Genomic DNA, 15323 nt, shown 5'->3' on the forward strand with positions numbered 1-15323 from the left:
ACACATTTCTGGTGGTGATAAGACCTTCCCCATGCCTGTCCAGTGTGTGTGGCGGTAGCAGAATGAGCGTTTGTCCGTGAGCTCAGGTTCATCTGATAGGGAGTCTCTCGGCTCCTGGGTTTGGTTTAATGAGGGACCGGAGTACAGCTCTACACAGTGCATCTGTCTGTCCTGACTAACTCCCAACATACCACTCCAACCAGAGGAAGTAGGAAATGTCACAGAGCAAGGCACGCTCTAATCGGATCCATATTTAGCACATGCAGCACCTCGAACATGCAACACACACAGCACTGTCACCTGCATAAGTACACACATACACACACACAGCATATTCTGCTGGCAAAATGCCCTGTGGATCAGGGGTCTGCGTGTTGCATGTTAATCCCACTATCACTGGGTTCCAGCCAACACACCTCTCTCCAGCTGAGCTCAGTTACAGGTAACTGCCAAAATAATGGAAACACTTAACATAAATGTCTTAATAGGGCATTGGTTCCACCATGAGCCACAAGAACCTCTTGAATGCACCTTGGTATAGATTCTACAATTGTCTGGAACTCTATTGGAGGGCTACGACACCATTCTTCCATGAGAAATTCCATCATTTGGTGTTTTGTTGATGGTGGTGGAAAATGCTGTCTCAGGTACCGCTACAGAATCTCCCATAAGTGTTCAATTGGGTTGAGATCTGGTGACTGAGATATATACAGACACATACACCCTTTAAAATCATTATGCTTCTTTGAGACCCCTCTTTCAAAATCACTGAGTTCTCTTCTTCTAGCCATGGTAGCCAAAATAATGGTCAACTGGACATTTTGTATGCATGACCCTAAGCACGATGGGAGGTATAATCGCTTAATTCACTCAGGAACCACACCTGTGTGGAAGCACCTGCTTTCAATATTCTTTGTATCCCTCATTTACTCAAGTGTTTCCTTTATTTTGTCAGTTACCTGTATATACATGGAGAGAGGGATGGCAAGGGAAGGATAGCGGGAGAGAAAGAAAAGGGTGAGGGAGAGAGAAGGGAGGGAAATAGGTGAGAGAGAGGGATAGAAGAAGAGAAGCAGTGTGGTTGAGAGAAATGTATTTTCTTTTCAACCAGAGGCACCTGCTATTCCTCATTGAGTTGTTTGACCTGTGAGCACCATTCCCTCTGGTATTCACACACACACAACCTTACATCACACTATTCCCATTCCATTTGCATCGTTCATCTATTAAGGCCAGGATCCCAGGTGACATCGATCACAGTCCTCTATAGTTTTCTCTGGTTGTGTTTTCAGCAGCCACCCGGATAGTATGGCAAATGGCTTCCCGCTATTGGTAATTTGCTGCGGTTTGGTTTTCAATACAGAGAGAGGGAGAGGAACTTTCCGGGCTGCTGACTTTCACATTGTTTTGGCTGGAACTTTAGCGGTTTACCGGCCTGCTCTCAGTATTTCACAGGTTTCCCCCTCTGGCCCTCCGCAATGCAGCTGCCTTTTTTGGCTTGCGTTCTCCTTTCTCTCTCTCTCTCACTCTCTCTTTCTCTCTCTCTCTCTCTCTCTCTCTCTCTCTCTCTCTCTCTCTCTCTCTCTCTCTCTCTCTCTCTCTCTCTCTCTCTCTCTCTCTCTCTCTCTCTCTCTCTCTCTCTCTCTCTCTCTCTCTCTCTCTTTCTCTCTCGCTCTCACACACATCCTCTCTTTTTCTCTCAAGGAGTGATAATACAGCCACTTAACCCCAGCATTGATGATAATCACTTATAATTAGTGCACACACACACACACACACACACACACACACACACACACACACACACACACACACACACCTCAGGGTAAGGTGTGTTCAGGGAAACCATTGCCACATGTCTGTCTGATACACTGCTATTAATACAGTGCCTGGCCACAGTGGCAGAACAGAACGAACCAGGAGGAGCGAAAGAGGAGAAAATAAATGCTGCTCTATGTAGTGGATGGAGGGAGTCCTATATAAACGGTGTCTGTCATTTCGGCCTTGCCCGCCCCTGCCCTCTATCCATCCAAATGAGGTTGGCGAGGCATGGGTTGTGGGTGCATCTCAGATCTCCCATGGTGGCAGTGACGGTAAATGCTTGTGTGTGTGCGCGCACACGCCCAAACCCAAAGGTGTTTTCACACCCTCACCCCAGAACTAGGCCTTGTTTAATTAATTTGTAATGACTTGAGCTCTTTTTGCTTTCTGAATTGTTAAATATTCATTGAAGGTTTGTTGTCATTCTATGCACCGGCTTCTAGCCTGCCAAAGCAACTCCTAGCAAATCGATATCCCATTGATGACTGATGGATGGACTGAAGGACTGTATTTCTAAACCACTTTTCATTAGGTGTCATGCATCTCCTGTGACTGTATCTAACCTCTGACCCCTCCTTCTCTTCCCAGTGTCTGAAGGCACCACCAACACCCTGGTCGGTAACCATAACAACATGCTGCTGGTGTACCAGGATGTGACTTTGAAGTGGGCCGCCCAGCTCTCTTGTTCCCCCGTGGCTGTCAGGCTCGCTAACTTCCCGTGAGTACCCCCACCCCACACTCGTTACCATGGCACCCGTTGCTGCTATGTTTGGTGTGTTTGTGTTGCCATGAATTTGGTGGTTGTGTACTGTAACCAGGATTGGATCATTTCCATTCTGTCAATTTAGGAAATTAAATTCAAAAGCCCACATTAAACAAAAGAAGAAATTGTAAGTCGTTTTTCCATTCATGAATTCCCTCTCTTCAATTGACCTATCTGAATTGGACCCCATAATTGATGGTAACTTTACGCCAATACACAGTGTGTGCTCAGATGCCACTGATCCGATAAGGTAACAGAGGATGAAAGGAGGAGAGGAGAGTGGGACTAAATGGAAAGGGAGGGGTGGAAGCATTCAGATGGAGCTCCATTCCTGTGCTCCATGGTTGAGTGTCCCTGTGTGTTGGCTCCATTCCTGTGCTCCATGGTTGAGTGTCCCTGTGTGTTGGCTCCATTCCTGTGCTCAATGGGTGAGTGTCCCTGTGTGTTGGCTCCATTCCTGTGCTCCATGGTTGAGTGTCCCTGTGTGTTGGCTCCATGGTTGAGTGTCCCTGTGTGTTGGCTCCATTCCTGTGCTCCATGGGTGAGTGTCCCTGTGTGTTGGCTCCATTCCTGTGCTCCATGGTTGAGTGTCCCTGTGTGTTGGCTCCATTCCTGTGTTCCATGGTTGAGTGTCCCTGTGTGTTGGCTCCATTCCTGTGCTCCATGGTTGAGTGTCCCTGTGTGTTGGCTCCATTCCTGTGCTCCTCCATGGCTCCATGGTTGAGTGTCCCTGTGTGTTGGCTCCATTCCTGTGCTCCATGGTTGAGTGTCCCTGTGTGTTGGCTCCATTCCTGTGCTCCATTCCTGGTGAGTGTCCCTGTGTGTTGGCTCCATTCCTGTGTTCCATGGTTGAGTGTCCCTGTGTGTTGGCTCCATTCCTGTGCTCCATGGGTGAGTGTCCCTGTGTGTTGGCTCCATTCCTGTGCTCCATGGGTGAGTGTCCCTGTGTGTTGGCTCCATTCCTGTGCTCCATGTGAGTGTCCCTGTGTGTTGGCTCCATTCCTGTGCTCCATGGGTGAGTGTCCCTGTGTGTGGCTCCATTCCTGTGCTCCATGGGTGAGTGTCCCTGTGTGTTGGCTCCATTCCTGTGCTCCATGGGTGAGTGTCCCTGTGTGTTGGCTCCATTCCTGTGCTCCATGGTTGAGTGTCCCTGTGTGTTGGCTCCATTCCTGTGCTCCATGGGTGAGTGTCCCTGTGTGTTGGCTCCATTCCTGTGCTCCATGGTTGAGTGTCCCTGTGTGTTGGCTCCATTCCTGTGTTCCATGGTTGAGTGTCCCTGTGTGTTGGCTCCATTCCTGTGCTCCATGGTTGAGTGTCCCTGTGTGTTGGCTCCATTCCTGTGCTCCATGGGTGAGTGTCCCTGTGTATCTCAGTAGCTCTGCTCTGTTGGCTCCATTCTAAAGAGCCCTTCTGTCAGCACCAACTAGATGAGCCTCTCTCTGGGCCCTCCCAGAACAAACACATATTTTCATAGCACACACAGTTACACACTCATCCTCCACGCAACCTTACAGAACGCATTCTAGATAGGACATACGTGTAGCTTTCATTCTCTCTCTCTCTCTCTGCTGAGCGCTACTCTCTCACCCACAGGCATACTCGCGCACACACACACTCTTTGAAGCCCATATGCCAGGTTTATTATTATTAGTGTGTTACTATTAATGATCACCTGTTGTCATGGTTATCACCATGAGAAATCCACCCAAATCCCGGAGAGGAAATGATTTCACAATGTCTTACAGCTGGTCAATCAAAAGGGAGTGGTGGACTATAGTACTAAATGGCCATAATCACACTGCAATTTACAACAATTATTTACCACACAAACAGTGATGAATAATGATGCCAAGCATCACATCTGGAGGAAACCTGGCACCATCACTACGGTGAAGCATGGTGGTGGCAGCATCATGCTGCGGGGATGTTTTTCAGCGGCAGGGGCTGGGAAACTAGTCAGGATCGAGGGAAAGATTAATGAAGCAAAGTACAGTGAGAGTCTTGATGAGAACGGAGCAGGTTTTCATCAATGGTCTTGGTTTCAATCTTGGTTTCATCAGACCAGAGAACCTTGTTTCTCATAGTCTGTGAGTCCTTTAGATGCCTTTTGGCAAACTCTAATCGGGCTGTCATGTGCCTGTTATTGAGGACTGGCTTCTCTACCATAAAGGCCTGATTTGGTGGAGTGCTGCAGAGATGGTTGTTTTTCTGGAAGGTTCTCCCATCTCCACAAAGGAACTCTGTCAGAGCGACCATCAGGTTCTTGGTCAACTCCCTGACCAAGGCCCCTTTCCCCGGATTGCTCAGTTTGGCTGGGGGGCCAGCTCTAGGAAGAGGTGGTTCCAAACTTCTTGGGGTCCTTCAATGCTGCAGAAATGTTTTGGTACCCTTCCCCAGATCTGTGCCTCGACACCGTCTTATACAGACAATTCCTTTGACAGCATGGCTTGGTTTTGCTCTGACATGCAACTGTGGGACCTTATTTTAAAATGTAACCTTTTATTTAAGGCAGTTAAGAACAAATTCTTATTTACAGTGGTTGAGTGGGGAACAGTGGGTTAACTGCCTTGTCAGCTCGGGCAGGATGACCATGACCATGTCAGCTCGGGGATTCGATCCAGCAACCTTTCGGTTACTGGCCCAATGCCAGTAACCAAAACCACTAGGCTACCTGCCACCCCAGGTGTGTGCCTTTCCAAATCATGTCCAATCAATTGAATTTACCACAGGTAAATGACTAATGATGAGTGAGAAAAATCACACATTCTAACCTCCCCTGTTGGTAATGGTGAGCGATTAGCATGTCTTGGGGGTATGATATTTGACTCTCTAACTTTCTCACTCATCATTATTCCCGATTCATTCAGGATAATCCTTAATCATGGTAGCATCCAAATGAATGTAGAACTGTTTAGAAACATATTCTAGTCCTATTTGTACTGAACAAAAACAAACGCAACATGCAGCAATTTAAAATATTGAGTTACAGTTCATATGAGAATCAGTCAATTGAAATAAATTCATTAGGCCCTAATCTATGGATTTCACATGAATTAGCATACAGATACCTTTAAAAAAATGGGCTTCAGGATCTCGTCAAGCTATTTCTGTGCATTCAAATTGCCATTGATAAAATGTAATTGTGTTTGTTGTCTGTAGCTTATGCCTGTCCACACAATAGCCCCACCACCACCATGGGGCACTCTGTTCACAACATTGACGTCAGCAAACCACTCTCCCACAAAACGCCAAAAATGTGTTCTGGGGTTGAGGCCGGTAGGACGTACTGCCAAATCTGCCACAAGGCGGCTTATGGTAGATAAATGAACATTCAATCCTCTGGCAAAACCTCTGGTGGACATTCCTGTAGTCATCATGCCAATTGCATGCTCCCTCAACTTGAGACATCTGTGGCTTTGTGTTGTGTGAATAAACTGCACATTTTAGAGTAGCCTTTTATTGTCCCCAGCACAAGGTGCACATGTGTAATGATCATGCTTTTTAATCAGCTTCTTGATATGCCACACTTGTCAGGTGGATGGATTATTTTGGCAAAGGAGAAATGCTCGCTAACAGGGATGTAAACAAATTTGTCTGCACAATTTGAGAGAAATGAGCTTTATCTGCGTATGGAACATTTTGGGAAACTTTTATTTCCGCTCATGAAACATGGGACCAACACTTTACATGTTGCATTTATATTTTTGTTCGGTATACAATAAAAGTGACTCAAACTACACAATACATTACTTACCATTCATTCCTATTGGGCACTAAATAATCTGAAACGCAAATTCATCCAACAAGTTTGTAGAGTCACGAGCTGGATGTAATCATTACGTGCTAGGAATATGGGACCAAATACTAAACTTTTGACTACTTTATTTATAAGAAATTGTAGTGTTAATCATTTTGACCTCTACCTTTTTTGAGGATTTAAAAAAAAACTTGTTAAACAAAATCTGCTTCTCTGAGCACTTGTTTTACTATGAAATAGAATTTCCCAAATTGTTTTTGCATACAATATAGCTCAGTATTTTTACTTTATTTTATACAGTCATTATTGCTCATCTTTATCAAGCGACAAATAACTTATCCGATTGAGACTTTCTGGATTGAATAACAATGAAAAATACCTTTTCATATGGACAGAAGGGAAACGGAACACTTGAACTGGACTTCAGACCTGATGGGAAAGAAACACGCGCGAGCACACAGGCACACAATTAGAGAACATGCTTGAGTTTGATAGAATAGTGTTATAGTGATGACATTTTATTTGGATGGCTGAGTGGGTAGGTTGGGTAGGTCAATCCCTCCCCTGTGGCGGCAGGGCTGCTGCTTTTTATGGGGGGGCTTTAGTAATGGGGGAGGGCTGGTTTGGAGGGGAGAGGGGGTAGCTGTGAATGTGCCCCTGCAGCAGTAAAAGGGGGGTTTATACCCCCCCTCAGTCGCCCTCTCCTGCAGGTGTGGGACTTACTACACCTCTGGGCTGGAAACCCCCTGTGTGTGGGGGGTTTTTACTGCCTCACTGCCCTGGCACCACAACACATCTGTAACCAGTTACCACACACACTGCGTCACATCTCCTAACTTATTTTTTTCTTCTGTCCCTGTCATTATCTTGTTCTATCTCTCTTCTATATTCTCTATCTCTGAATGATGTGTGCTGAGAAGCTGCTATGAAACTGTTTTTCCTCACACAAATCATATAACAGTTTTTCTGTTTCTGACCAAGGCAGATGTTTCAACCCCCCCCATAGGGACCTGAAGGGTGTGGTGGTGACCCTGAGCAATGAGGGCCACCTGCAGTGTTCCTACATGGGCACAGACCCCTCCTTCTTCTCCACGCCCAAGGTGGACGCCCGCGAACAGGACTACTCCCAGATCGACACTGAGATGAAGAGTCTGCAGAGAGTCATCAGACAGGCCACCAGGACCCAGGCTGGTAGGACACACACACACAGCGTGAACAGACTGTGTGTATTTGTGTATTGTAGGATGTTTCCTGACTCCTTTTTTTCTGTTGTAGATATTCTTCCTGTCGCAGAGACAGATGAGGATCTGACTGTTACAGCCACAGTCTCCACTAACATGGACAGCACATCGGTGAACACACACACACACACACACACACACACACACACACACACACACACACACTGAAACGGACACAGACGTTTGTTGTACTATCCTTGTGGGGTCCAAACAATTGAATTCCACTCAGTATCCTATTTTCCCCAACCCTTCAAATCAAATGTATTTATAAAGCCCTTTTTACATCAGAAGATGTCACAAAGTGCTTATACAAAAACCCATCTTAAAACAGATGTAGAAGCCCAACCGAGCTCTAACCTTAACTCCTAAACCTAACCCTAACTCCTAACCCTAACTCCTAAACCTAACCCTAACTCCTAAACCTAACCCTAACTCCTAAACTTAATCCTAACTCCTAAACCTAAAATAGCACTTTTTACTTGTAGCGACCGGCGAAATGTTCCCACTTGTCCTAACTTTCTTTGTTTTACGATCCTTGTGAGGACGATCGTGAGGACCAGAAGTGAAGGCTGCACATACAGTAGATTGAGAGACAGAGGGAAAGAGTGAAGGCACACACAATGAAGGCTGCACATACAGACTGGTATATCCTGACATTCTCTCTATCTCTATAGCAAGCGCTCATCCCGGACATTGATGGTCTACCCGTCCCCTCAGTCACAGTGAAGGTATGTGTCGCACACTTGCTGACTTCTTCAAGACGCAGACAACAAGACTAATTTCATTTGACTTACTCGTCTAACTATTTTAGCTGCAACTTGAGAAATGAAATGTGAAATGTCTTCCTCTGTTTCTTTTTTTCTCCTCTCTCTCCATCCAACTCGCTTTCTCAGATCAAGGTGACGAGTCGCTGTGCGTTGCAGGGTCCTAAACTGACTGTGTGTGTTCAGCCTCCACTGGCTGTCACCCAGGATCAGCTTGTGTTGGAACCTCTGGGTAAGTCTCCTTCTCACCTCCTTATCTTTATAGAGAGTGAGTGAATGACAGAAGGAACATGTGCTTTCTCCTGTGGGCTCAGACATTATCAGTATGAGACAGCAGACATGAAAGGTTCTATAATCTGAATGAATGAAACGGAGGTACATGGTCACCTTGACACGGTCAAGCAAACACTGTAAACTCTCACCCAAAGCAAACAGAACAGTCTGCTACCTCAACCTTCCCAATTCCTAGAAACCGGTTTCATATCAGTTTTATCACAGTGTCTGAGAGCAGTGCAAACGTGATGTGGGAACATTTAAAGAAAAGTCTGGTAGCCCTAAAAGTGTTAAGTCCTGTATGTCTGCTGAGCTGGGATCCATTTCTCCACTAGCCTACTCTAGTTTAGTAGAGGTGTTGGAGATTATAGATCCACATTTTGAAGCAAAAGTTTTCTTCGTCATTTAAGATAGCTGTAAGTCATGACAGCTAAAAGATTAGTTAGGTAATGCGTATGTAACCATGGCAGTCATCACAACGCAGCAGATTAAACACACACGCAGTGAACCAGCGATGACTCGGTGTGTTTATGCCACGCTCTTTGTCTCCCACACACAGAAACCTGCCGCTGCTCTCCACCAGTCTATCAGCAGCCCTTTGCTGTAAAACCCAGGCCCCGAACCACACACACACACACACCCCTCTACCCCACCCTACCCATACCTGACCCCACCATGGATGTGTTTGGCCCAGGATAGAAAAGTTTGATGTTAGATTTCCAGGACCACCTAGATGTACAGCCAGTCAAACCTTTTTAATGGGACTTTTGACTCATTGAATGATTTTGTCCAGAATGACCGGATTTGGCCCATACTGTGTCTTGTTGAAGTGCACAGTGTAGTGTACACACACATACCACATGTTTTAGTTTCTCTCCCTGCCTCTCAATCTGTTATATATCTATAAACTCAGGCTGCAATTTGGGGCGTTTCTTGATGTGGGTGCTCCTTGATGTCAGGAAACGCTCATTGGTGCCTGCGATTGGTCAGTCAATTGATACCTGCCATTGGTCAGTTACAGTTTTATGAGACTGATGTTTTTTTCGACACAGATGATTTGTTTTCATAACAGGTTAGGATAACAGCCAGTTAAACCGTTTTAATGGGACTTTTGACTAATTGAATGATTTTGCCCAGAATGACCGGATTTGGCCGATACGGTATCTTGTCGAATTGTACAGTGCAGTGTACACACATGTTTTAGTTTCTCTTTCCCTCTGTCTCTCAATCTACTATATCTCTGTAAACTCCATCTTCATCTGTCTCTGACTCCCACACTCTCTTTCCTCCTCCTCTATCTCTCTCTTGTCACCTTTATCTATATCTCCCACCCGTTCTGCTTTTAGCTTTCTCTCTACAGATCTCCCTCTCACACTCACTCCCTTCCTCTGACGTCTTGTCTGTTTTTTATTATTGGGAATGGGGAGCTGGAGCTGCCCAGTTAGCCTCTGTGTGTTGGAGTGTGTGAGTTTGGCACAGACCAACAGACCAATGCCCATGTGTCTTTGATTCTTTGACTGTGTGTGTGTGTGTGTGTGTGTGTGTGCCACCGCAGGATGCTCTGTTTAGAAACTCCATCCCTCTGCTCAGCTTGGTCTGTCCTGGGTTTGTGGGGGAGGCAGCGCCTTCTGATTTTTATTGTTATTTCACTCTTTATTCATCTCAGATGGCAACCCAGTCCCCCTGTCCTGTCCACCACACTACCTCCTTTGTTCTCTGTCTCTGTCTGTCTCTGTCTCTCCTCTTTCCCTGGTTACAGGTTTGGTATTCTGATTTAAATCACAAAGTAGTGCATTTCTAGATAAGAGCCAAATCTTCCATTAATACATAAGTACACACAGACAGTAACACCCCGCACACACACGCACGCAAACACCTCAGAGGTGGCTTTCATCCTTATCTCATAATCATCATATGATACAGACCTGGGAAACCTGGTGGATTGTTAAGCCTGTCAGTGTGCCAGGTAGAAATCTAAACCAGTCAACTGGGCAGCTCTCAAGGACTCACACCCCCCACACTGATATGATAGTAGTTGCATTACATTGCTATAAAAAAAACACTACTGCTCTAAAGTTTTAGAACCCCATACTCATTTAAGTTTTATTCTTTATTTTTACTATTTTCTACATTGTACAATAATAGTGAAGACATCAAAACTATGAAATAACACATGGAATCATGTAGTAACCAAAAAAGTGTTAAACAAATCCAAATATATTTTATATTTGAGATTATTCAATGTAGCCACCCTTTGCCTTGATGACAGCTTTGCACACTCTTGGCATTCTCTCAACCAGCTTCACCTGGAATACTTTTCAGGCTTGAAGGAGTTCTTACATATGCTCAGCACTTGTTGGCTGCTTTTCATTCATTCTGCGGTCCGACTCATCCCAAACCATCTCAATTTGGTTGAGGTCTGAGGATTGTAGAGGCCATCTGATGCAGCACTCTATTACTCGCCGTCTTGGTAAAATAGCCCTTACACAGCATGGAGGTGTGTTGGGTCATTGTCCTGTTGAAAAACAAATGAGCCCAAACCAGATGGGATGGTGTATCCCACTAAGCCCAAACCAGATGGGATGGTGTATCCCACTAAGCCCAAACCAGATGGGATGGTGTATCCCACTAAGCCCAAACCAGATGGGATGGTGTATCCCACTAAGCCCAAACCAGATGGGATGGTGTATCCCACTAAGCCCAAACCAGATGGGATGGTGTATCCCACTAAGCCCAAACCAGATGGGATGGTGTATCCCACTAAGCCCAAACCAGATGGGATGGTGTATCCCACTAAGCCCAAACCAGATGGGATGGTGTATCCCACTAAGCCCAAACCAGATGGGATGGTGTATCCCACTAAGCCCAAACCAGATGGGATGGTGTATCCCACTAAGCCCAAACCAGATGGGATGGTGTATCCCACTAAGCCCAAACCAGATGGGATGGTGTATCCCACTAAGCCCAAACCAGATGGGATGGTGTATCCCACTATAAGCCCAAACCAGATGGGATGGCGTATCACTGCAGAATGCTGTAGTAGCCATGCTGGTTAAGTGTGTCTTGAATTCTAAATACATCACAGACAGTGTCACCAGCAAAGCACCCCCACATCCTCCTCCATGCATTACGGTGGGTAATACACATGCGGAGATCATCCGTTCACCCGCACCTCGTCTCACAAAGACACAGCGGTTGGAACCAAAAAACTCCAATTTGGACTCCAGACATTTCCACCAGTTTAATGTCCATTGCTCATGTTTCTTGGCCCAAGCAAGTCTCTTCTTATTTGTATCCTTTAGAAGTGGTTTCTTTGCAGCCATTCGACCATGAAGGCCTGATTCACGCAGTCTCCTCTGAACAGTTGATTTTGAGATGTGTCTGTTACTTGAACTCTGAAGCATTTATTTGAGCTGCAATTTCTGAGGCTGGTAACTCTAATGAACTTATCCTCTGCAGCAGAGGTAACTCTGGGTCTTCCTTTCCTGTGCCGGTCCTTATGAGAGCCAGTTTCATCATAGCGCTTGATGGTTTTTGCGACTGCACTTGAAGAAAGTCCTTGAAATTTTCCGTATTGACTGACCTTCATGTCTTAAAGTAATGATGGACTGTCGTTTCTCTTTGCTTATTTAATTTGTTCTTGCCATAATATGAACTTGGTCTTTTACCAAATAGGGCTATGTTCTGTATACCCCCCTACCTTGTCACAACACAACTGATAGGCTCAAACGCATTAAGAAGGACAGAAATTCCACAAATGAGCTTTTAAGAAGGCAAACCTGTTAATTGAAATGCATTCATGAAGCTAGTTAAGCGAATGCCAAGAGTTTGCAAAGCTGTCATCAAGGCAAAGGGTGGCTATTTGAAGAATCTCAAATTCAAAATACATTTTGATTTCACTTTTTTTGGTTGCTACATGATTCCATATGTGTTATTTCATAGTTTTGATGTCTTCACTATTTACTATTGTATAAAATTGTAAAAATAAAGAAAAAACTTAAATGAGTATGAGGTTCTAAAACTTTAGACTGGTAGTATATGTTAAGTGAGTCTTATCTGATGGTCCTGCTTTGTGGAACGTACCACAGAGAGGCTTTGGGTGGATTGCTCTAACAGACCCTACACAGGGATGTGACCTGTCTTGACCCCAAAAGGTCAAAGGTGGCCATTTAGCGCCCTGCTGATCTGTCCCCGAGATCCCTAATGGGTCTCTGCAAGTGTCAGTATGTGCCCCCACACACACACACACACCCTAACACCAAAACACTACAATGTTTAATACTCTTGCAGACACTCTCTCACACACATGCACAAACATTCTCTCTTTTACAGTCTCTTTCACGGTCTCACACATGCTCACATACACAATGATTCTCTCAGTGGAGCGCGCGCACACTCTTTGCACTCCAAACACCCTCAACACACTTTCCCTCTCTGCTCTGTGTGCGGTGCGCATTACCCTGCCGACCCCTCTTGACCCGTCTTCTCCAAGGGATGGGTGGCCGAGGTCACCTAAGGTCAAAGCGAAATGTTCTCCACTTAGCTCAGGCCCTGAGGGAAGGAGTGAGTGTGAGAAGGAAGGAGAGGGGGGGAAGGAATGAGTGTGAGAAGGAAGGAGAGGGGGGGAAGGAATGAGTGTGAGAAGGAAGGAGAGGGGGGAAGGAGTGAGTGTGAGAAGGAAGGAGAGGGGGGAAGGAGTGAGTGTGAGAAGGAAGGAGAGGAGGGAAGGAGTGAGTGTGAGAAAGAAGGAGAGGGGGGAAGGAGTGAGTGTGAGAAGGAAGGAGAGGGGGGAAGGAGGAAGGAGAGGGGGGAAGGAGGAAGGAGAGGGGGGAAGGAGATACGAGGGGGATTTGTGTCCTGTTCCTTTGTTGTTATTGTTGTTCTACGCTGGCCGCTAATGGTGTGGTAACACTTAGACTGTCTGGTCACTATTTGCTCGCGGCGTCAGGGTCGAGGGGTTAAAAGCAAGCCTGCCCCCGTTTTTGAAAAGGAGAGTGATGGAGGGAGAGGGCTCGTCACGCTGTCAGAGCGTCTGACGGAGCGCAGAGAAAGTGCAGGCCCTTTTGGTTTCTCTGCCTCTTCTCCCATCTTTTTCTTCCTTTGACGCTCTCTCCCCTCGTAATCTGTTTCTTTCTTTTTTCTCCACTCAGCCACCATCTCTCCTCCTCTCTGGCGCTGTGTGTGTTCATGTTAAGGGTTCTTGTCTGACCTTTGACTGCCTCCATGTATAGTAGATGGGTGTTGGAGTTGGTGCTACAGAACACACTACCCCCCTGGGCCCCGTGTCAGCAGGAAGAGCCAGGGACAGAGAAGAATACAACGAGAGAGATGGAGAAGAGGGAAACAGACGACCGGCCAACCTGCACACTTTTTGCGTACCATGCAGGCAATTTGAAGTCAAAGTACGCTGGTACGAAAAACACGAAAATGCAAATATGGTGTAATTGCAGACTGCAATTTGGGGCGTTTCTTGATGTGCGTGCTCCTTGATATCAGGAAATCGGTCAGTTCCGGTGTTATGAGACTAATGGTTTTTCGACACAGATTTGTTTTCATAACAGGTTAGGATAACTAGCGTGACATGTTAGGATAGTTAACGCGGCCGGCATCAATGGGTGTAACTTGACATAAAGAAACGGCGATGTAAAAAAATAACGCCCCTAATTGCGCTAATACTTTCCTTCCCAGCAAGTTATGCTAGACTGTTAGTCCTATGTTAATGAATCAATTCTTCATCTGTCATCTTGATATCGCCAGATGTCAACAGTAGGCTGCTAATGATGTGATTATAGTCAGTTCACCAACGGCAACAAGGCATGTTGAATGAATGGTAGTCTAGTAGTCCGACCGAACTTGATGGATGAGGTCAGGGATGGAGATCTGGAACTGGCTCATATTGGCCTGGTTCAGTTGTTTCATATTCTAAATAGCCTACAGTCAGCTAGACTACCGCAGTCAGCTAGACTACCGCAGTCAGCTAGACTACCGCAGTCAGCTAGACTACCGCAGTCAGCTAGACTACCGCAGTCAGCTAGACTACCGCAGTCAGCTAGACTACTACATTGCATCCAGTAATTGAATTATTCAAATGTTTTATTTTCTCCCCAAACAAAATGAAGCCAGTTTACATTTTCACTAGACTATCCACATAAAGACACCCATTAATGAGAATAATCATTACCCCTAAATTGAAGCTATAAAAATTTGCAAGTGTCAATGAAACCACCTCAATTTAGTAGGGTGTTCAATCAATAACGCATCTTTTTACCAACGGGTATAATAACATAATTGTGTAAATAATTCTAAAAGAAAACCAATGGTCCAAACCTCACCTCCCTATCACAATCCTTTCAAAAGTTATTGTGTTTTTTTACCCTTGTAGGATGGCCAGAATTAGGGTGATTTTAAATCAATGGAAAGAAAGTGGTGAACATTTTGGAAAATGTTATCACGTCATCTAGGCTGGATTCTGTGTGAGAATTAAGGCTACTGGCTACCTGACAGGCTCACTTTCCCGTCTTTCTTCTCGAATCCGCAGGACATAAAAATATAGAAGTAAGATGGATATGGATTTTGAGACATGACATTAGGTTACGAAATCCAACTTTTTTATGTCATGTTTCAGAAATACCCCCCTGAACATTTCAGAACATGAATAATCATATTTGTCTTGGTAAAATGTATTTTATAACATAAGGAAGTGA

General features: G+C 45.3%; 1 protein-coding gene across 1 annotated transcript in view; it reads left to right on the forward strand.

Moving 5' to 3' along the window:
* LOC118367607 (protein PTHB1-like) overlaps positions 1-15323 on the forward strand; it is a 211946-nt gene that overhangs the window by 26881 nt on the left and 169742 nt on the right. The window contains exons 9-13 of the mRNA XM_052494402.1: positions 2410-2539; positions 7348-7532; positions 7617-7693; positions 8257-8310; positions 8476-8578. Of these exons, the coding sequence (XP_052350362.1) occupies positions 2410-2539; positions 7348-7532; positions 7617-7693; positions 8257-8310; positions 8476-8578 (549 nt within the window). The remainder of the gene's footprint in view (positions 1-2409; positions 2540-7347; positions 7533-7616; positions 7694-8256; positions 8311-8475; positions 8579-15323) is intronic.

Source organism: Oncorhynchus keta, chromosome 34, assembly GCF_023373465.1.
Source record: "Oncorhynchus keta strain PuntledgeMale-10-30-2019 chromosome 34, Oket_V2, whole genome shotgun sequence".
Lineage (NCBI taxonomy): Eukaryota > Metazoa > Chordata > Actinopteri > Salmoniformes > Salmonidae > Oncorhynchus > Oncorhynchus keta.